General features: G+C 44.5%; 1 protein-coding gene across 2 annotated transcripts; it reads right to left on the bottom strand.

The window, feature by feature from the left end:
- Positions 1-210: 210 nt before the first annotated feature.
- slc30a4 (solute carrier family 30 member 4) lies at positions 211-23379 on the bottom strand. Of its 2 annotated transcripts, XR_008831455.1 has the most exons (9): positions 23224-23379; positions 22623-23067; positions 16684-16830; positions 11502-11655; positions 9591-9780; positions 7234-7339; positions 6247-6381; positions 1367-1813; positions 211-858 (listed from the first exon to the last, which is right to left on the bottom strand). XR_008831455.1 is itself a non-coding variant. In XM_056412993.1 (8 exons), the coding sequence occupies exons 2-8, from the start codon at positions 23002-23004 to the stop codon at positions 1659-1661; spliced, it is 1269 nt and encodes a 422-aa protein (XP_056268968.1). In that variant the 5' UTR covers positions 23005-23067; positions 23224-23379; the 3' UTR covers positions 211-1658. The 2 variants fall into 2 exon arrangements, 1 of the variants encoding a protein (XP_056268968.1); XM_056412993.1 differs by having other exon boundaries at positions 211-1813.
- Between the last annotated feature and the right edge of the window lie 208 nt (positions 23380-23587).

Below are 23587 nucleotides of genomic sequence, written 5' to 3'. Positions count from 1 at the left end.
ATGTGTATATATATACACATATATTTATACACATATATATATACATATATTTATACACATATATATGTATTTACAAATATATATATATGTATATATTTATATATACACACATACATATCTACATATATGTGTGTGTATATATATATATATACATATATGTGTGTATATATATAAATACTACCTCATTAAAGAAGTTACTCAGAGACAACCAAAAGAGGAAGTACTTTATTAAAACAGTGATCAGTTCCTGAAGAGTCGTCAGTTCTTCAGTTATTAACACTTTGAACTCTGAATACTGAAGTTCAGCCAAAGCTCTGAAAGAGTCAGCTGAGAGGAGAGACTTCATGAAGTAGAGCAGCCTGACGCTCCCCGAGGACGAGAGACCTCCAGGGACATGTCCTCAGAGACATGTCCTCAGATACCTTCAGAGACATGTCCTCAGAGACATGTCCTCAGATACATTCAGAGACATGTCCTCAGAGACCTCCAGGGACATGTCCTAAGAGACCTTCAGAGACATGTCCTCAGATACATTCAGAGACATGTCCTCAGAGACCTTCAGAGACATGTCCTCAGAGACCTCCAGGGACATGTCCTAAGAGACCTTCAGAGACATGTCCTCAGATACCTTCAGAGACATGTCCTCAGAGACCTCTAGGGACATGTCCTAAGAGACCTTCAGAGACATGTCCTCAGATACCTTCAGAGACATGTCCTCAGAGACATGTCCTCAGAGACCTCCAGGGACATGTCCTAAGAGACCTCCAGAGACATGTCCTCAGAGACCTCTAGGGACATGTCCTAAGAGACCTTCAGAGACATGTCCTCAGATACCTTCAGAGACATGTCCTCAGAGACCTTCAGAGACATGTGGTCCTCAGAGACCTCCAGGGACATGTGGTCCTCAGAGACCTTCAGAGACATGTGGTCCTCAGAGACCTCCAGGGACATGTGGTCCTCAGAGACCTTCAGAGACATGTGGTCCTCAGATACCTTCAGAGACATGTCCTCAGAGACATGTCCTCAGGGACCTTCAGAGACATGTGGTCCTCAGAGACCTTCAGAGACATGTCCACAGGGACCTTCAGAGACATGTGGTCCTCAGAGATCTGTCCTCAGAGACCTCCAGGGACATGTCCTCATTGACATGTCCTCAGGGACCTTCAGAGACATGTGGTCCTCAGAGACATGTCCTCAGAGACCTCAAGAGACATGTCCTCAGAGACCTTCAGAGACATGTGGTCCTCAGATACCTTCAGAGACATGTCCCCAGAGACCTTCAGAGACATGTGGTCCTCAGATACCTTCAGAGACATGTCCTCAGATAACTTCAGAGACATGTCCTCAGAGACATGTCCTCAGATACCTTCAGAGACATGTCCTCAGAGACCTCCAGGGACATGTCCTAAGAGACCCTCAGAGACATGTCCTCAGAGACATGTCCTCAGAGAAATTTCCTCAGAGACCTTCAGAGACATGTGGTCCTCAGAGACCTTCAGGGACATGTCCTCATAGAGTTACTGTTACACGAAAAAAAAACGTATCAAACGCTAAAAATACTCAAGGTTGAGGTGAAGAGGCTCGGTTTCCCTCCAGGCCCCCAGGGACCATGACACGCTCCCCTGGCAGCGATGGAGGGTTTGGCCCCTGGAGGCCCCTCAGGTCCCGGACAGCCGGCACTGAGCACAGCTGAGCGCCGGCCGCAGCCGCTGCGTCTGCACCTGCACGGTGCACCTGCTGAGGCCGTAGGTGTGCAGCAGCAGGTGGCGAGCCGACGCCTGAACGTCCTGCCAGCTGTCAGCGGCGGAGGGATCTGAGGACACATCAGGAGGACTAGTTACACCTGTTCACTGTGACTAGTTACACCTGTTCACTATGACGAGTTACACCTGTTCACTGTGACTAGTTACACCTGTTCACTGTGACTAGTTACACCTGTTCACTGTGACGAGTTACACCTGTTCACTGGGACTAGTTACACCTGTTCACTATGACGAGTTACACCTGTTCACTGGGACTAGTTACACCTGTTCACTGTGACGAGTTACACCTGTTCACTATGACTAGTTACACCTGTTGACTATGACTAGTTACACCTGTTCACTGGGACTAGTTACACCTGTTCACTGGGACTAGTTACACCTGTTCACTGGGACTAGTTACACCTGTTCACTATGACTAGTTACACCTGTTCACTGTGACTAGTTACACCTGTTCACTGTGACTAGTTACACCTGTTCACTGGGACTAGTTACACCTGTTCACTATGACGAGTTACACCTGTTCACTATGACTAGTTACACCTGTTCACTATGACTAGTTACACCTGTTGACTATGACTAGTTACACCTGTTCACTATGACTAGTTACACCTGTTCACTATGACGAGTTACACCTGTTCACTGGGACTAGTTACACCTGTTGACTATGACTAGTTACACCTGTTCACTATGACGAGTTACACCTGTTCACTATGACTAGTTACACCTGTTCACTATGACTAGTTACACCTGTTCACTATGACTAGTTACACCTTGTAACAGGACCACGTCCGTTACCCGTGGGTTTCTCCCCCCAGCACCAAAGATCAGCCCGGAACCACGAGGTTTGGTTGGAAGACATGCTTTTATTCAGCAGCGCGCACACACACCGAGCAGACCGCAACACTATGCCTCTGCCCACTCCCCTGCTCCACTGAGGGCTTTTATGCGCGTGGCCTCGGCTGCTGACTGATTGCAAATCACCAGCAGCCGAGGCCAAATTAGCGACAGCTGCCACACACCTGTTCACTGGGACTAGTTACACCTGTTCACTGGGACTAGTTACACCTGTTCACTATGACTAGTTACACCTGTTGAAGAAACTGGTGTCCATATTGGACAACCCGGACCACCCTCTCCACCACCTCCTACAGGGACAGAGGAGTACTTTCTCCAAACGTCTCCTCACGCTCCGCTGCCACAAGGACAGATACAGGAGAACATTCCTGCCGACGGCTATGAGGCTCTACAACAGTTCACCTCTTGCCAGATCACCCTAACCCTTCTTATATTTGTGTTTTTTTATTTATTTTTATTTTTATTCTTGTGTGTTGCTGCTACTGGCTCGACAAATTTCCCCTTGGGGATTAATAAAGTATATATCTATCTATCTATCTATCTATCTATCTGTTCACTATGACTAGTTACACCTGTTCACTATGACTAGTTACACCTGTTCACTATGACTAGTTACACCTGTTCACTATGACTAGTTTCACCTGTTCACTATGACTAGTTACACCTGTTCACTGGGACGAGTTACACCTGTTCACTATGACTAGTTACACCTGTTCACTGGGACTAGTTACACCTATTCACTATGACTAGTTACACCTGTTCACTATGACTAGTTACACCTGTTCACTGGTACTAGTTACACCTGTTCACTATGACTAGTTACACCTGTTCACTGGGACGAGTTACACCTGTTCATTATGACTAGTTACACCTGTTCACTGGTACTAGTTACACCTGTTCACTATGACTAGTTACACCTGTTCACTGGGACGAGTTACACCTGTTCACTGGGACTAGTTACACCTGTTCACTGGGACTAGTTACACCTGGAATGCCCCTCTACATTCTCATTGTTTTAGTATGTTTTCTTTTAGTGTTGATCTTATATATAAACTATTAATATTGCATTTGCAAATACAAACGTAAATGAAACGTGTGGGTGAGAAATGCTTTTCCCGTCCACTAGGTGGTGCTAGAGAGTTAATTTTGACCAAATGCATAATCTGAATTCATAAGTAATTGGAGTAATATGTCGGAGTCACAGCGGCTGAACTGCTGCTTCCTGAAGGTGACGTGTGCAAAGAAGCGCTTTGACCAATGAACACACAGCTCCCTCTGGTGGGGAACCGGGAGACTGCGAAACATGAACTTATGTAAACTGGAAACCAGGGGAGTGAAACCTAGGCCGCCGAAGGGTTCGATCCCGGAGGCGTCTTCAGATATCAGTCGTTACACTTTAACATGTGCAGATATTCCTATTGATCCACTTTGATCAGGAAGGTGATTATCAGTGTTCCTGCACGTAAACTCTCCATGAGGCTCAGGACCAGAAACCAACAGCAGCTGGACAACACTGCTGAGGCCAGAGCAGCGCTCCCTCAGCGCTCCCTCAACGCTCCCACACATATCTATATATCTACATATATCTATATATATATATATATTAGGGCTGTCAATCGATTAAAAAAAATTAACTAATTAATCGCACATTTTGAAATTCATTAATCGCGATTAAAAGTTTTTTTCTTCTAAAGACTAAATCTTCTAAATGAACGAGTAATCCCTTCAGACAGCGTGTATTTTAGACTCTTGTTTAATTGTATTCTTTTTTTAAAGACCAAACTTCACACAGAGCTGTGTTTTCAAAGAGGCTCCTACCTATAAAGTGCCAGCGAGGTATTTAATATTGTGGATGATAAATTGTTTCTTCAGTGAAACATCCAGATTAGTAAATAAGGTGCATTAGAGACCCCATTGGTCCTGTCATCTTTAACACTGAACAGCAGAACCAGAGGCCTTGGGAAACTGACAATATGTCACGTTAACCCTCTGGAGGCTGGCCTCATGTTCTAGATTTTACAAAACAATGTAAATTCACCTTTTAAAGGCTTTTGCATGTGAAACATCCCAGTGTTTCCCCCACCATTCTATCAGGGTGAGGCCCCGCCCCCCTGTTATGTTCTCTAAGCGCCAGATTACAGCTGAAGTAATGTACGGTTCTTTCCTTAGAGACGTCTTTGTTCTTTATTAAACTAAACGTCTGTTGTTGGTCGTCTCTCCAGCAGAAGTAATGTACGGTTCTTTCCTTAGAGACGTCTTTGTTCTTTATTAAACTAAACGTCTGTTGTTGGTCGGCTCTCCAGCAGAAGTAATGTACGGTTCTTTCCTTAGAGACGTCTTTGTTCTTTATTAAACTAAACGTCTGTTGTTGGTCGTCTCTACAGCAGAAGTAATGTACGGTTCTTTCCTTAGAGACGTCTTTGTTCTTTATTAAACTAAACGTCTGTTGTTGGTCGTCTCCAGCAGAAGTAATGTACGGTTCTTTCCTTCAAGACGCCTTTGTTCTTTATTAAACTAAACGTCTGTTGTTGGTCGTCTCTCCAGCAGAAGTAATGTACGGTTCTTTCCTTAGAGACGTCTTTGTTCTTTATTAAACTAAACGTCTGTTGTTGGTCGTCTCTACAGCAGAAGTAATGTACGGTTCTTTCCTTAGAGACGTCTTTGTTCTTTATTAAACTAAACGTCTGTTGTTGGTCGTCTCTCCAGCAGAAGTAATGTACGGTTCTTTCCTTCAAGACGTCTTTGTTCTTTATTAAACTAAACGTCTGTTGTTGGGCGTCTCTACAGCAGAAGTAATGTACGGTTCTTTCCTTAGAGATGTCTTTGTTCTTTATTAAACTAAACGTCTGTTGTTGGTCGTCTCTCCAGCTGAAGTAATGTACGGTTCTTTCCTTAGAGACGTCTTTGTTCTTTATTAAACTAAACGTCTGTTGTTGGTCGTCTCTCCAGCTGAAGTAATGTACGGTTCTTTCCTTAGAGACGTCTTTGTTCTTTATTAAACTAAACGTCTGTTGTTGGTCGTCTCCAGCAGAAGTAATGTACGGTTCTTTCCTTAGAGACATCTTTGTTCTTTATTAAACTAAACGTCTGTTGTTGGTCGTCTCTCCAGCAGAAGTAATGTACGGTTCTTTCCTTAGAGACGTCTTTGTTCTTTATTAAACTAAACGTCTGTTGTTGGTCGTCTCTCCAGCAGCATGTCATTCTGTCTCCACGTGTCGGTCACTCTTCTCTCCGTCTCGCTGCAGAGCTCCATGCCGGCGTGTTTGCACGCGCATCGAGCGGAGCAACAACAAAGTCCCCTTTCCCTTCTGCCCCGCGTCACCGACACGTCGCCCCCTGCTTCTCTGTGACGGGAGGAAGGAGGCGGACTGCCGCGGCTCGACACTCAGGAGTTCAACAACTTCAACGCACACCAGAAGTAAACAAAGTTGCGTTAATTGCGGTAAAATATTTTAGTGCGTTAATCGCGGACAAATTAATCGCATAGATTAACGCGTTAACGCTGACAGCCCTAATATATATATATATAGATATCTATATATCTAAATATATATATATATATATAGATATCTAAATATATATATACATATATATCTATAACTATATATCTATACCTAACCCTACTCACCGAGCTGCAGATGCACGATTGCTGCAGTCTTGTCCGCCGTCAGCGCCCAGACGTTCAGCTCCTCCACTGACTGGACGTCCTCCAGCTTCAGGAGGTCCTCTTTGATTCTTAGCGTGTCCAGATGTCTGGGAACACCTGGACAGAGGAGCCAACATCAGCCCCTGAACACGCAACATCATGTGAAAGGACTAACCCAAGGGACCAAGACTCACCCTCTGAACACGCAACATCATGTGAAAGGACTAACCCTAAGGGACTAAGACTTACCCTCTGAACATCATGTGTAAGGACTAACCCTAAGGGACTAAGATTTACCCTCTGAACATCATGTGAAAGGACTAACCCTAAGGGACTAAGACTTACCCTCTGAACATCATGTGAAAGGACTAACCCAAAGGGACCAAGACTCACCCTCTGAACATCATGTGAAAGGACTAACCCTAAGGGACTAAGACTTACCCTCTGAACATCATGTGAAAGGACTAACCCTAAGGGACTAAGACTTACCCTCTGAACATCATGTGTAAGGACTAACCCAAAGGGACTAAGACTTACCCTCTGAACATCATGTGTAAGGACTAACCCTAAGGGACTAAGACTTACCCTCTGAACATCATGTGTAAGGACTAACCCTAAGGGACTAAGACTTACCCTCTGAACATCATGTGTAAGGACTAACCCTAAGGGACTAAGACTTACCCTCTGAACATCATGTGTAAGGACTAACCCTAAGGGACTAAGACATACCCTCTGAACATCATGTGTAAGGACTAACCCAAAGGGACCAAGACTTACCCTCTGAACATCATGTGTAAGGACTAACCCAAAGGGACTAAGACTTACCCTCTGAACATCATGTGTAAGGACTAACCCTAAGGGACTAAGACTTACCCTCTGAACATCATGTGTAAGGACTAACCCTAAGGGACTAAGACTTACCCTCTGAACATCATGTGTAAGGACTAACCCTAAGGGACCAAGACTTACCCTCCAGCACGATGACCGCTGTGTCCCGTATGATGCGGAATGTGGTGAAGAGCACCAGAATGGAGAAGATGTATGTGCAGATGGGGTCCGCCAACTTAAACTCGGGCTGTGAAGTCAGAGGTCAGAGGTCAGATCAACGAAAGGTTTCATGGCTCCACTAGCAGCTGTAGTCCCTGTTGCTCAGGTGAGTCTCCAGAGGGCTGCAGGGCCGACGGGTCTCCGGAGGAACCAGGGCGTTCACGCTGTTCCCTCCACTAAATATAATCTTTAGAGTTGAGATTATTGCAGGAAAAGCTCTGGTGCACCTCGTGTTCAGCAGAATGATCTTCACTAATCAGTGTAAATCAAGACTTTAACGTCTTGAGATGTGTTAACCGCAGATTGTAACACAGGCTTCCCGGAGAGAAAACACTGATTCTGGTCCTAAAAGTCCTAACATGTGACTGATGTACGACTCATTACACAAACCTGGAGAAGTAACGACGGACACTAATTACACAAGATTGTTGACAAAGTTCCAGCCAGATTTAAATGACCAGTTACACTTCCATCCCTAAACCAAACCCGAACCCTTCCATCCCTAACCCAAACCCTTCCATCCCTAACCCTTCCATCCCTAACCCAAACCCTTCCATCCCTAACCCTTCCATCCCTAACCCAAACCCTTCCTAACCCAAACCCTTCCATCCCTAACCCAAACCCGAACCCTTCCATCCCTAACCCAAACCCGAACCCTTCCATCCCTGACCCTTCCATCCCTAACCCAAACCCGAACCCTTCCATCCCTAACCCAAACCCGAACCCTTCCATCCCGAACCCTTCCATCCCTAACCCAAACCCGAACCCTTCCATCCCTAACCCTTCCATCCCTAACCCAAACCCTTCCATCCCTAACCCTAACCTTTCCATCCCTAACCCTTCCATCCCTAACCCTAACCCTTTCAACCCTAACCCTTCCATCCCTAACCCTTCCATCCCTAACACTTTCAACCCTAACCCTTCCATCCCTAACCCTAACCCCCCCATAAGTTCATCTTCAACACACAAAGTAACCGTTTTCTCTCCTGTATATCCAAACAAAAATCAAATTAAAGCTGCAAGCAGCGTCGAACGGGTCCTCACTCACCCGCGCCGGTCGGGGGAGCCGGCGGGACGCCGGCCCGCTCGGCCGAGGACCCGGGCGCGCCGGTCGAACTCGACTCGGGCCGCGACTTGTAACGAGCGCGACAAGTTTGGGGCGGATTCAACAAAGTCCAGTTCAGCCACTAGGTGGCGCTTTAACTCTGTGAACATATTCATGCGTCATGTGTCCCTACGTGAAGTATAGACCACGTCATATAAATTCAATGTAAAAAAAAAAAAGTGATGAAAAAAAGCTGTCTTGTCTTGGAATCGAACACACATCTCCGGGTGTCCAGACCAACACTTATCATGGTGAGCTATGAGCCAGCTGGATTACATGCAGCCGTAGGCGCTCACATTATTTTGGGCAGAAAAATTTGGGGCGGACTGAAGGAAGTCCAGTTGAGCCACTAGGTGGCGCTTTGAGTCTGTGAACATATCCATGCATCATATGTCTCTAAGTCAAGTGTAGATTCAAATTGCACGAAATTTGCTGTGAATGTTTCAGGCTCCATTCTGCACATATCCTGAAAGTCTGTTTTTTTTCTTCTTCCCAATAGTGTTGAAGTTATGAGCATTACAAAACAGGACACGCCCCTAAAATGTTCGTTGGGCCATAGATCCTTACCACAATTATATATTTGAAAAAAGATGATAGATCTTAGATGATATAGCTTCCATAATCATTATCTCCAATAGGTTTGGTATGAATTGGACCCCGCATGTCGGAGCAAACGCCTCTGATGTGTTTTTCACAAAATAAAATATGGCCGAAAATTTAAGTAGGCGGAGCTTAGTGTCCTGAGAGGCTTTTTTGTAGAGCAGGTCCAAGTGGACTTGGGAAAAATAAAAGCTAGTCATTTGAACATACTGGGTGAGGGGCGTCGCCGGTCAAACTTCCAGGTGGCGCTAGAGAGCAATTTTTGAAAGCCGAATTTCGAGGTCGGTGTCATCCGTCTATTTTCACCAAGCCTGACAAGCTTGCCAAATTTGGTGAGTTTTGGGATATGATACGTACTCCCAATATGCCCCCAATGTTCAAAAATAAAAATCCAGAAGAAGAATAATAAGAACCCTAACAATTTCAATAGGGTCCTCTCGGACAGACTTCGTCTGTCGCTCGGACCCTAACTAGTTTACGGAAGACAAATGTTCATTAATATCAAATGAAAAAGATTTCAAACAAAACCTTCAGGAGGAAAACGACCAGGAAACCGTTAACCGTGAAGACAAACCTTGAAGCGGACGACGTAGGCCGCGATGAGGACCCCGACGCTCTGGACCAGGTCCCCCAAAGCGTGGATGAAGGCCGCCCTCACGGCCAGGCTGCCGTGCTGTGGCCCCGAGCCGGCTGCAGGCCCGTGGGAGTGGTCGTGGCCTCCGTGGGAGTGGAGGTGGCCATTTTGGTTCAACAGGAAACCCATGCTGTCACATTGAGGTCACATTGAGGTCACATTGAAGTCCCACTAAGGTCACATTGAGGTCACATTTAAGTCACATTGATGTCCCACTGAGGTCCCACTGAGGTCACATTGAGGTCACATTAAGGTCACATTGAAGTCACATTGAGGTCACATTGAGGTCACATTGAAGTCACATTGAGGTCACATTGAAGTCACATTGAGGTCACATTGAAGTCACATTGAGGTCACATTGAGGTCACATTGAAGTCACATTGAGGTCACATAGAAGTCACATTGAGGTCACAGAAGTCACATAGAAGTCACATTGAGGTCACATTGAAGTCACATAGAAGTCACATTGAGGTCACATTGAGGTCACATTGAGGTCACATTGAGGTCACATAGAAGTCACATTGAGGTCACAGAAGTCACATTGAAGTCACATTGAGGTCACATTGAGGTCACATTGAAGTCACATTGAGGTCACATTGAGGTCACATTGAAGTCACATTGAGGTCACATTGAAGTCACATTGAGGTCACATTGAAGTCACATTGAGGTCACATTGAAGTCACATTGAGTTCACATTGAGGTCACATCACAAGATGAAAGAGAATCATCACCCTGAAGCTCCTTCAGACTCTGGACGGACAGCCGGGAGCTGCACTCGGGTGTCTTTGTAACACATACGTGTTGGCATACGTGTTCACATACGTGTTGACATACGTGTTGGCATACGTGTTGGCATACGTGTTCACATACGTGTTGGCATATGTGTTGGCATACGTGTTCACATACGTGTTCACATACGTGTTGACATACGTGTTGGCATACGTGTTGACATACGCGTTGACATACGTGTTCACATACGGGTTGGCATACGTGTTCACATACGTGTTGGCATATGTGTTGGCATACGTGTTGACATAAGTGTTCGCATACGTGTTGGCATACGTGTTGACATAAGTGTTCGCATACGTGTTGACATACGTGTTGGCATACGTGTTGGCATACGTGTTGGCATACGTGTTGGCATACGTGTTGGCATACGTGTTGACATACGTGTTGACATACGTGTTCGCATACGTGTTGGCATACGTGTTGACATACGTGTTGACATACGTGTTGGCATACGTGTTCACATACGTGTTGACATACGTGTTCGCATACGTGTTGGCATACGTGTTGGCATACGTGTTGACATAAGTGTTGACATAAGTGTTCGCATACGTGTTGACATATGTGTTGACATACGTGTTGACATACGTGTTGACATACGTGTTGACATACGTGTTGGCATACGTGTTGACATACGTGTTCACATACGTGTTGACATAAGTGTTCGCATACGTGTTGACATACGTGTTGTCATACGTGTTGGCATACGTGTTGGCATACGTGTTGACATACGTGTTCACATACGTGTTGGCATATGTGTTGGCATACGTGTTGACATAAGTGTTCGCATACGTGTTGACATACGTGTTGGCATACGTGTTGGCATACGTGTTGACATACGTGTTCACATACGTGTTGACATACGTGTTGACATACGTGTTGACATACGTGTTCACATACGTGTTCACATACGTGTTCACATACGTGTTCACATACGTGTTGACATACGTGTTCACATACGTGTTCACATACGTGTTGACATACGTGTTGACATACGTGTTGACATACGTGTTGACATACGTGTTGACATACGTGTTAACATACGTGTTGACATACGTGACTCACATGAGGTTCACCGCCACCCCCACGGCTGCAGTGATGAGCATGACGTCTCCATCGATGTCAAACTCCTGGTGCAGCGTCCTCTGGACCGCCTCGTACAGCAGCACGGCCGTCAGGACGTAGATGAGCACCACGCTGAGGACGGCCGACACCACCTCTGAGGAGGAGACAGGAAGGGACTGATGAACCACAGGAAGTGACTGATGAACAACAGGAAGTGACTGATGAACCACAGGAAGGGACTGATGAACCACAGGAAGGGACTGATGTACCACAGGAAGGGACTGATGAACCACAGGAAGTGACTGATGAACAACAGGAAGGGACTGATGAATCACAGGAAGGGACTGATGAACCACAGGAAGGGACTGATGAACAACAGGAAGTGACTGATGAACCACAGGAAGTGAATGACGAACCACAGGAAGGGACTGATGTACCACAGGAAGGGACTGATGAACCACAGGAAGTGACTGATGAACCACAGGAAGGGACTGATGAACCACAGGAAGTGACTGATGAATCACAGGAAGTGACTGATGAACCACAGGAAGTGAATGACGAACCACAGGAAGGGACTGATGAACCACAGGAAGTGACTGATGAACCACAGGAAGTGACTGATGAACAACAGGAAGGGACTGATGAACAACAGGAAGGGACTGATGAATCACAGGAAGGGACTGATGAACCACAGGAATTGACTGATGAACAACAGGAAGTGACTGATGAACCACAGGAAGTGAATGACGAACCACAGGAAGGGACTGATGTACCACAGGAAGGGACTGATGAACCACAGGAAGTGACTGATGAATCACAGGAAGGGACTGATGAACCACAGGAAGTGACTGATGAACAACAGGAAGTGACTGATGAACCACAGGAAGGGACTGATGAATCACAGGAAGGGACTGATGAATCACAGGAAGGGACTGATGAACCACAGGAAGGAACTGATGAACCACAGGAAGTGACTGATGAATCACAGGAAGTGACTGATGAACCACAGGAAGGGACTGATGAACCACAGGAAGGGACTGATGAACCACAGGAAGGGACTGATGAATCACAGGAAGGGACTGATGTACCACAGGAAGGGACTGATGAACCACAGGAAGTGACTGATGAACAACAGGAAGGGACTGATGAATCACAGGAAGGGACTGATGAACCACAGGAAGGGACTGATGAACAACAGGAAGTGACTGATGAACCACAGGAAGTGAATGACGAACCACAGGAAGGGACTGATGAATCCACAGGAAGGGACTGATGAACCACAGGAAGTGACTGATGAACCACAGGAAGGGACTGATGAACCACAGGAAGTGACTGATGAATCACAGGAAGTGACTGATGAACCACAGGAAGGGACTGATGAACCACAGGAAGGGACTGATGAACCACAGGAAGGGACTGATGTACCACAGGAAGGGACTGATGAACCACAGGAAGGGACTGATTAATCACAGGAAGGGACTGATGAACCACAGGAAGTGACTGATGAACCACAGGAAGGGACTGATGAATCACAGGAAGGGACTGATGAACCACAGGAAGGGACTGATGAACCACAGGAATTGACTGATGAACAACAGGAAGTGACTGATGAACCACAGGAAGTGAATGACGAACCACAGGAAGGGACTGATGTACCACAGGAAGGGACTGATGAACCACAGGAAGTGACTGATGAATCACAGGAAGGGACTGATGAACCACAGGAAGTGACTGATGAACAACAGGAAGTGACTGATGAACCACAGGAAGGGACTGATGAACCACAGGAAGGGACTGATGAACCACAGGAAGGGACTGATGAACCACAGGAAGGGACTGATGAACCACAGGAAGGGACTGATGAATCACAGGAAGGGACTGATGAACAACAGGAAGGGACTGATGAACCACAGGAAGGGACTGATGAACCACAGGAAGGGATTGATGAATCACAGGAAGGGACTGATGTACCACAGGAAGGGACTGATGAACCACAGGAAGGGACTGATGTACCACAGGAAGGGACTGATGAATCACAGGAAGTGACTGATGAACCACAGGAAGGGACTGATGTACCACAGGAAGGGACTGATGAATCACAGGAAGGGACTGATGAACCACAGGAAGGGACTGATGAACCACAGGAAGGGACTGATTAATCACAGGAAGGGACTGATGAACCACAGGAAGTGACTGATGAACCACAGGAAGGGACTGATGAATCACAGGAAGGGACTGATGAACCACAGGAAGGGACTGATGAACCACAGGAAGGGACTGATGAACCACAGGAAGGGACTGATGAACCACAGGAAGGGACTGATGAATCACAGGAAGGGACTGATGTACCACAGGAAGGGACTGATGAACCACAGGAAGGGACTGATGAACCACAGGAAGTGAATGACGAACCACAGGAAGGGACTGATGTACCACAGGAAGGGACTGATGAACCACAGGAAGTGAATGACGAACCACAGGAAGGGACTGATGTACCACAGGAAGGGACTGATGAACCACAGGAAGGGACTGATGAATCACAGGAAGGGACTGATGAACCACAGGAAGGGACTGATGTACCACAGGAAGGGACTGATGAATCACAGGAAGTGAATGACGAACCACAGGAAGGGACTGATGTACCACAGGAAGGGACTGATGAACCACAGGAAGGGACTGATGAACCACAGGAAGTGAATGACGAACCACAGGAAGGGACTGATGTACCACAGTTAGTGAATGACGAACCACAGGAAGGGACTGATGAACCACAGGAAGTGAATGACGAACAACAGGAAGTGACTGATGAACAACATGAAGTGAATGACGAACAACAGGAAGTGACTGATGAACAACGAGAATTATATATATTATGTTATATTAATGTTGTTATATTGATGTTGTATGCTATATTAATGCTATATGTTATATTAATGTTGTATGTTATATTAATGCTATGTTATATTGATGTTGTATGCTATATTAATGCTATATGTTATATTAATGTTGTATGCTATATTAATGCTATATGTTATATTAATGTTATGTTATGTTAATGTTATCTGTTATATTAATGTTATGTTATGTTAATGTTATGTTATATTAATGTTTATGTTATATTAATGTTTGTGTTATATTAATGTAATGTTATATTAATGTTATGTTATGTTAATGTTATCTGTTATATTAATGTTATGTTATGTTAATGTTATGTTATATTAATGCTATATGTTATATTAATGCTATATGTTATATTAATGTTATGTTATATTAATGCTATATGTTATATTAATGCTATATGTTATATTAATGCTATATGTTATATTAATGTTATGTTATATTAATGTTATATGTTATATTAATGTTATATGTTATGTTAATGTTATGTTATATTAATGTTATATGTTATATTAATGCTATATGTTATATTAATGCTATATGTTATATTAATGCTATATGTTATATTAATGCTATATGTTATATTAATGTTATATTAATGTTATATGTTATATTAATGCTATATGTTATATTAATACTATATATTATATTAATGTTATATATTATGTATTATATTAATGCTATATGTTATATTACTGCTATATGTTATATTAATGCTATATGTTATATTAATGCTATATGTTATATTAATGTTATATGTTATATTAATGTTATATGTTATATTAATGCTATATGTTATATTAATGTTATATGTTATATTAATGTTTATGTTATATTAATGTTTATGTTATATTAATGTTTATGTTATATTAATGTTTATGTTATATTAATGTTTGTGTTATATTAATGTTTATGTTATATTAATGTTTATGTTATATTAATGTTTATGTTATATTAATGTTATATGTTATATTAATGCTATCTGTTATATTATATATTTATATTAATTATATGTTATATTAATGTTTGTATTATATTAATGTTTATGTTATATTAATGTTATATGTTATGTTAATGTTATGTTATATGAATGTTATATGTTATATTAATGCTACATGTTATATTAATGCTATATGTTATATTACTGCTATATGTTATATTAATGTTTATGTTATATTAATGATTATGTTATATTAATGTTTGTGTTATATTAATGTTTGTGTTATATTAATGTTTGTGTTATATTAATGTTTATGTTATATTAATGATTATGTTATATTAATGTTTATGTTATATTAATGCTATATGTTATATTAATGCTATATGTTATATTAATGTTATATGTTATATTAATGCTATATGTTATATTAATGTTATATGTTATATTAATGCTATATGTTATATTAATGTTATATGTTATATTAATGTTGTATGCTATATTAATGCTGTGTTATATGTTATATTAATGTTATATGTTATATTAATGCTATATGTTACATTAATGTTATATGTTACATTAATGTTATATGTTATATTAATGCTATATGTTATATGAATGTTATATGTTATATTAATGTTATATGTTATGTTAATGTTATGTTATATGAATGTTATATGTTATATTAATGCTACATGTTATATTAATGCTATATTATATTAATGTATATGTTATATTAATGTTATATTATATTAATGTTATATATTATATTAATGTTATATGTTATGTTAATGTTATGTTATATGAATGTTTTATGTTATATTAATGCTACATGTTATATTAATGCTATATGTTATATTACTGCTATATGTTATATTAATGCTATGTTATATTAATGCTATATGTTATATTAATGTTATGTTATATTAATGTTATGTTATATTAATGTTATGTTATATTAATGTTATGTTATATTAATGTTATATGTTATATTAATGTTATATGTTATATTAATGTTATATGTTATATTAATGCTATATGTTATATTAATGCTATATGTTATATTAATGCTATATATAATATTAATGCTATATGTTATATTAATGTTATGTTATATTAATGTTATGTTAATGCTACATGTTATATTAATGCTACATGTTACATTAATGCTACATGTTATATTAATGTTATATGTTATATTAATGCTACATGTTATATTAATGCTACATGTTATGTTATATTAATGCTACATGTTATATGTTATATTAATGCTACATGTTATATATTATATTAATGCTACATGTTATATGCGACATGAAGAGTCATGAGGTGGAGGAGAAGCCTCACCGAGGCGGTGCAGGCCGAAGGTGAAGCGGCGTGTGGGCGGCTTGGTGGAGAGCCACAGCGCCAGCAGCGAGAACAGGATGCCCACCACGTCCGTCAGCATGTGCACGGCGTCCGTCATGATGGCCAAGCTGTTGGACAGGTAGCCACCTGAGAGACACCCACAGACGATTGGTGCAGGAAGAGGGGATCTACTGGGCTCTAGAGGATCTTCTGGGTTCTAGAGGATCTACTGGGCTCTAGAGGATCTTCTGGGTTCTAGAAGATCTACTGGGCTCTAGAGGATCTACTGGGTTCTAGAGGATCTACTGGACTTTGTCTCACGTGTCTCACATGTCTCACGTGTCTCACATCGTCCTTTGTCTCACGTCTCACGTGTCTCACATCGTCCTTTGTCTCACATGTCTCACATCGTCCTTTGTCTCACGTGTCTCACATCGTCCTTTGTCTCACATGTCTCACATCGTCCTTTGTCTCACATGTCTCACGTGTCTCACATGTCTCACGTGTCTCACATCGTCCTTTGTCTCATGTCTCACATCGTCCTTTCTCTCATGTGTCTCACATCGTCCTTTGTCTCACATGTCTCACGTGTCTCACATGTCTCACATCGTCCTTTGTCTCATGTCTCACGTGTCTCACATCGTCCTTTGTCTCACGTGTCTCACATCGTCCTTTGTCTCACATGTCTCACATTGTCCTTTGTCTCATGTCTCACATGTCTCACATCGTCCTTTGTCTCACGTCTCACGTGTCTCACATCGTCCTTTGTCTCATGTCTCACGTGTCTCACATCGTCCTTTGTCTCATGTCTCACGTGTCTCACATCGTCCTTTGTCTCACGTGTCTCACATCGTCCTTTGTCTCACATGTCTCACGTGTCTCACATCGTCCTTTGTCTCATATGTCTCACATCGTCCTTTGTCTCATGTCTCACGTGTCTCACATGTCTCACGTGTCTCACATCATCCTTTGTCTCACGTGTCTCACATGTCTCATGTGTCTCACATCGTCCTTTGTCTCATGTCTCACGTGTCTCACATCGTCCTTTGTCTCACATGTCTCACGTGTCTCACATGTCTCACGTGTCTCACATCGTCCTTTGTCTCATGTCTCACATGTCTCACGCGTCTCACATGTCTCACACCGTCCTTTGTCTCACATGTCTCACGTGTCTCACACCGTCCTTTGTCTCACATGTCTCACGTGTCTCACATGTCTCACGCGTCTCACATCGTCCTTTGTCTCACATGTCTCAAATCGTCCTTTGTCTCACATGTCTCACGCGTCTCACGTGTCTCACATGTCTCACGCGTCTCACATGTCTCACGCGTCTCATTTGTCTCACATGTCTCACGTGTCTCACATGTCTCACGTGTCTCACATCGTCCTTTGTCTCACATGTCTCACATCGTCCTTTGTCTCACATGTCTCACATCGTCCTTTGTCTCACATGTCTCACGTGTCTCACATGTCTCACATCGTCCTTTGTCTCACATGTCTCACGTGTCTCACATGTCTCACATCGTCCTGTCTCACATGTCTCACGCGTCTCACGCGTCTCACATCGTCCTTTGTCTCACATGTCTCACGTGTCTCACATCGTCCTTTGTCTCACATGTCTCACATTGTCCTGTCTCACGCGTCTCATGTGTCTCACATGTCTCATGTCTCACATGTCTCACGTGTCTCACATGTCTCACATGTCTCACGTGTCTCACATGTCTCACGTGTCTCACGCGTCTCACATGTCTCACGCGTCTCACATGTCTCACGCGTCTCACGTGTCTCACATGTCTCACATGTCTCACGTGTCTCACATGTCTCACGTGTCTCACATGTCTCACGCGTCTCACATGTCTCACACCGTCCTTTGTCTCACATGTCTCACGTGTCTCACATGTCTCACGTGTCTCACATGTCTCACATCGTCCTTTGTCTCACATGTCTCACATCGTCCTTTGTCTCACGTGTCTCACATGTCTCACGCGTCTCACGTGTCTCACATGTCTCACGTGTCTCACATGTCTCACGCGTCTCACATCGTCCTTTGTCTCACATGTCTCACGTGTCTCACATGTCTCACATCGTCCTTTGTCTCACATGTCTCACATGTCTCACGTGTCTCACATCGTCCTTTGTCTCATGTCTCACGTCCTTTGTCTCACATGTCTCACATCGTCCTTTGTCTCACATGTCTCACGTGTCTCACATGTCTCACGTGTCTCACATGTCTCACGCGTCTCACATGTCTCACGCGTCTCACGTGTCTCACATGTCTCACGCGTCTCACATCGTCCTTTGTCTCACATGTCTCACGTGTCTCCCATGTCTCACGCGTCTCACGTGTCTCACGTCGTCCTTTGTCTCACGTGTCTCACATCATCCTTTGTCTCACATCATCCTTTGTCTCACGTGTCTCACATGTCTCACATGTCTCCCGCGTCTCAAATCGTCCTTTGTCTCACATGTCTCACGTGTCTCACATGTCTCACGTGTCTCACGCGTCTCACATCGTCCTTTGTCTCACATCATCCTTTGTCTCACGTGTCTCACATGTCTCACATGTCTCCCGCGTCTCAAATCGTCCTTTGTCTCACATGTCTCACGTGTCTCACGCGTCTCACATCGTCCTTTGTCTCACATGTCTCACGTGTCTCACATGTCTCACATCGTCCTTTGTCTCACATGTCTCACGTGTCTCACATCGTCCTTTGTCTCACATGTCTCACGTGTCTCATGCATCTCAAATTGTCCTTTGTCTCACATGTCTCACGTGTCTCACATGTCTCACATCGTCCTTTGTCTCACATGTCTCACATCGTCCTTTGTCTCACGTGTCTCACATGTCTCACGTGTCTCACATGTCTCACATCGTCCTTTGTCTCACATGTCTCACATGTCTCACGTGTCTCACATGTCTCACATCGTCCTTTGTCTCACATGTCTCACGTGTCTCACATGTCTCACATCGTCTCACATTGTCTTGTCTCACATGTCTCACGTGTCTCACATGTCTCACATCGTCCTTTGTCTCACATGTCTCACGTGTCTCACATGTCTCACATCGTCCTTTGTCTCACATGTCTCACGTCTCACATCGTCCTTTGTCTCACATGTCTCACGTGTCTCACATGTCTCACATCGTCCTTTGTCTCACATGTCTCACGCATCTCACGTGTCTCACATCGTCCTTTGTCTCACATGTCTCACGTGTCTCACATCGTCCTTTGTCTCACATGTCTCACGTCTCACATCGTCCTTTGTCTCACATGTCTCACATCGTCTTTTGTCTCATGTCTCACATGTCTCACATCGTCCTTTGTCTCACGTGTCTCACATGTCTCATGTCTCACATGTCTCACTTTGTCTCACATGTCTCACATCGTCCTTTGTCTCACATGTCTCACATGTCCCTCATGTCTCACATGTCTCATCGTCCTTCTCACGTGTCTCACATGTCTCACATGTCTCCATGTCTCACACATCGTCCTTTGTCTCACATGTCTCACGTGTCTCACATGTCTCACATCGTCCTTTGTCTCACATGTCTCACATGTCCCTCATGTCTCACATGTCTCACATGTCTCACATGTCCCTCATGTCTCACACATGTCTCACATCGTCCTTTGTCTCATGTCTCACCTTTGTCTCACATGTCTCACGTGTCTCACATGTCTCACATGTCTCTTTGTCACATGTCTCACGTGTCTCACATCTCCTGTCTCACATGTCCTCATGTCTCACATGTCTCACATGTCTCACATCATCCTTTGTCTCACGTGTCTCACATGTCTCACATCGTCCTTTGTCTCACGTGTCTCACATGTCTCACATGTCTCCCGCGTCTCACGTGTCTCAAATCGTCCTTTGTCTCACATGTCTCACATCGTCCTTTGTCTCACATGTCTCACGTGTCTCACGCGTCTCACATCGTCCTTTGTCTCACATGTCTCTTTGTCTCACATGTCTCACATTGTCCTGTCTCACGCGTCTCACATGTCTCACGCGTCTCACATCGTCCTTTGTCTCACATGTCTCACATCGTCCTTTGTCTCACATGTCTCACGTGTCTCACATGTCTCACATCGTCCTTTGTCTCACATGTCTCACGTCTCACATCCTCCTGTCTCACATGTCCTCATGTCTCACATGTCTCACATGCGTCTCACATGTCTCAAATCGTCCTTTGTCTCACATGTCTCACGCGTCTCACACCGTCCTTTGTCTCACATGTCTCACGTGTCTCACATCGTCCTGTCTCACACCGTCCTTTGTCTCACATGTCTCAAATTGTCCTTTGTCTCACATGTCTCACATCGTCCTTTGTCTCACATGTCTCACGTGTCTCACATGTCTCACATCGTCCTTTGTCTCACATGTCTCACGTGTCTCACATGTCTCACATGTCTCACGTGTCTCACATGTCTCACATCGTCCTTTGTCTCACATGTCTCACGTGTCTCACATGTCTCACGAGTCTCACGCGTCTCACACCGTCCTTTCTCACATGTCTCACATGTCTCACATGTCTCAAATCGTCCTTTGTCTCACATGTCTCACATCGTCCTTTGTCTCACGTGTCTCACATGTCTCACATCGTCCTTTGTCTCACATGTCTCCGTCCTTTGTCTCACGTGTCTCACATCATCCTTTGTCTCACGTGTCTCTGTCTCTTTGTCTCACATGTCTCCTTTGTCTCACATGTCTCACATCGCCCTGTCTCACATGTCTCACGTGTCTCATGTCTCACGTGTCTCACATGTCTCACATCATCCTTTGTCTCACATGTCTCACGTCTCCCGCGTCTTACGTGTCTCACATGTCTCACGTGTCTCAAATCGTCCTTTGTCTCACATGTCTCACATCGTCCTTTGTCTCACATGTCTCACGCGTCTCACATGTCTCACGTCGTCCTTTGTCTCACATGTCTCACGTTCTCACGTCTCTCCTTTGTCTCACATGTCTCTCACGTGTCTCATCGTCCTTTGTCTCACATGTCTCACATCGCCTTGTCTCATGTCTCACGTGTCTCACATGTCTCACGTGTCTCACGTCTCACATCGTCCTTTGTCTCACATGTCTCACGAGTCTCAATGTCTCATGTCTCACATGTCTCACATGTCTGTCTCACATGTCTCACATTGTCTCACGTCTCACATGTCTCAAATCGTCACATGTCTCATGTCTCACGTCGTCCTTTGTCTCACGTGTCTCACATCATCCTTTGTCTCACGTGTCTCACATGTCTCACATCGTCCTTTGTCTCACATGTCTCACGTGTCTCACATGTCTCACATGTCTCACGTGTCTCACATGTCTCACGAGTCTCACGCGTCTCACATGTCTCACATGTCTCACATCGTCCTGTCTCACATGTCTCACATCGTCCTGTCTCACATGTCTCACGCGTCTCACGAGTCTCACGCGTCTCAAATCGTCCTTTGTCTCACATGTCTCACGTTGTCTCACATGTCTGTCTCACATGTCTCACGTGTCTCACATGTCTCACACCGTCCTCACATGTCTCTCACATGTCTCACGTGTCTCACATGTCTCACTGTCTCACATGTCTCCACATGTCTCACGTCTCACGTGTCTCACATGTCTCACGTGTCTCACATGTCTCTCGCGTCTCACATGTCTCATGCGTCTCACATGTCTCACGAGTCTCACGTGTCTCACATGTCTCACGCGTCTCACATCGTCCTTTGTCTCACATGTCTCACGTGTCTCACATGTCTCACGCGTCTCACATCGTCCTTTGTCTCACATGTCTCACGTGTCTCAAATCGTCCTTTGTCTCACATGTCTCACATCGTCCTTTGTCTCACATGTCTCACGCGTCTCACATCGTCCTTTGTCTCACATGTCTCACGTGTCTCTGTCTCACATGTCTCACGTGTCCACCTCCCGGACAGAATCTTTCTAAACATGCGTACCAACTATTTCAGCGGTCATGAAAGAGAAATAGAGCAGCGCAGCCAGGACGAGCCTCTTCATCACCCTCTTGTTCTTCAGCCTCTCCCTCTTGTGGCTGCAGCTGTCGCAGGGGTCCACGTGGAGCCCCGGGCTGCCCGGGCCGGACGGGTCCAGCAGGCAGTCGTCGTCGTCCGCCACCGCGCTCAGCCCGTTGGACGGAGCTCTGGAGGAGTAGTCCGACATCTCCCCGGAGACCACGACCTTCAGCTTGTTGAACTTGGGCGTCTCATCCTCCACCAGCTCGTCGGAGAAGTCGAAGGGCGCCGAGTCGCTGAGCTCCCCGTCGCCGCGCTCCCTGCGGAAGGCGGAGCGCACCTTGCCGAGCAGGCTGCCCCCGGCCATGTCGAGCCCCGGGAATCACGCGCCGGTCTGAGGAGGCGATGCCATGTTAACCCGAGTGGCACCCTGCGGGGACAAGACACGACAACTCGACTCAGACGTGTTCGTGACACAAGACAAGCCTGACGTCATAAAGTCACAAAGAGGCAGTAACGAGCCAGCTAGCGTGAGTATGTTGGTCATAGTGTCGCGACGTCATAGTTGAAATCACGTGAGCCTTACCGAACATATGATTGCACTTAAGAAGTCTTTACATTAATAAAAACAGGTCCATGTCACCTGGTGTCAACATCACAGTTGTGCCTCCGCACACGGAAGGAGCAACACTAGCAAGTTCGGTTGCGCCCGCAAGTCACGTGATGACGTATGAGTCACATGACAGGTGTGTTTTTTCTTTTTTTCATCAAAACATTTTGTTGTGTTGCTGTAGTCTTCCGTGCTTCCGGTGAGAAGCTCGTCACACGGACAGGTTGACGCGTTGACACCGAGCAACTGACCAGGAGAGGAGGCATGTTAGCCTAGCTCTACCGACAGCTACTGACCAGGAGAGGAGGTATGTTAGCCTAGCTCTACCGACAGCTACTGA

This window comes from Pseudoliparis swirei, chromosome 4 (genome assembly GCF_029220125.1).
Source record: "Pseudoliparis swirei isolate HS2019 ecotype Mariana Trench chromosome 4, NWPU_hadal_v1, whole genome shotgun sequence".
NCBI lineage: Eukaryota > Metazoa > Chordata > Actinopteri > Perciformes > Liparidae > Pseudoliparis > Pseudoliparis swirei.
The sequence above is the reverse complement of the archived record's forward strand: the minus strand, read 5'-3'. Positions and strand labels throughout refer to the sequence as shown.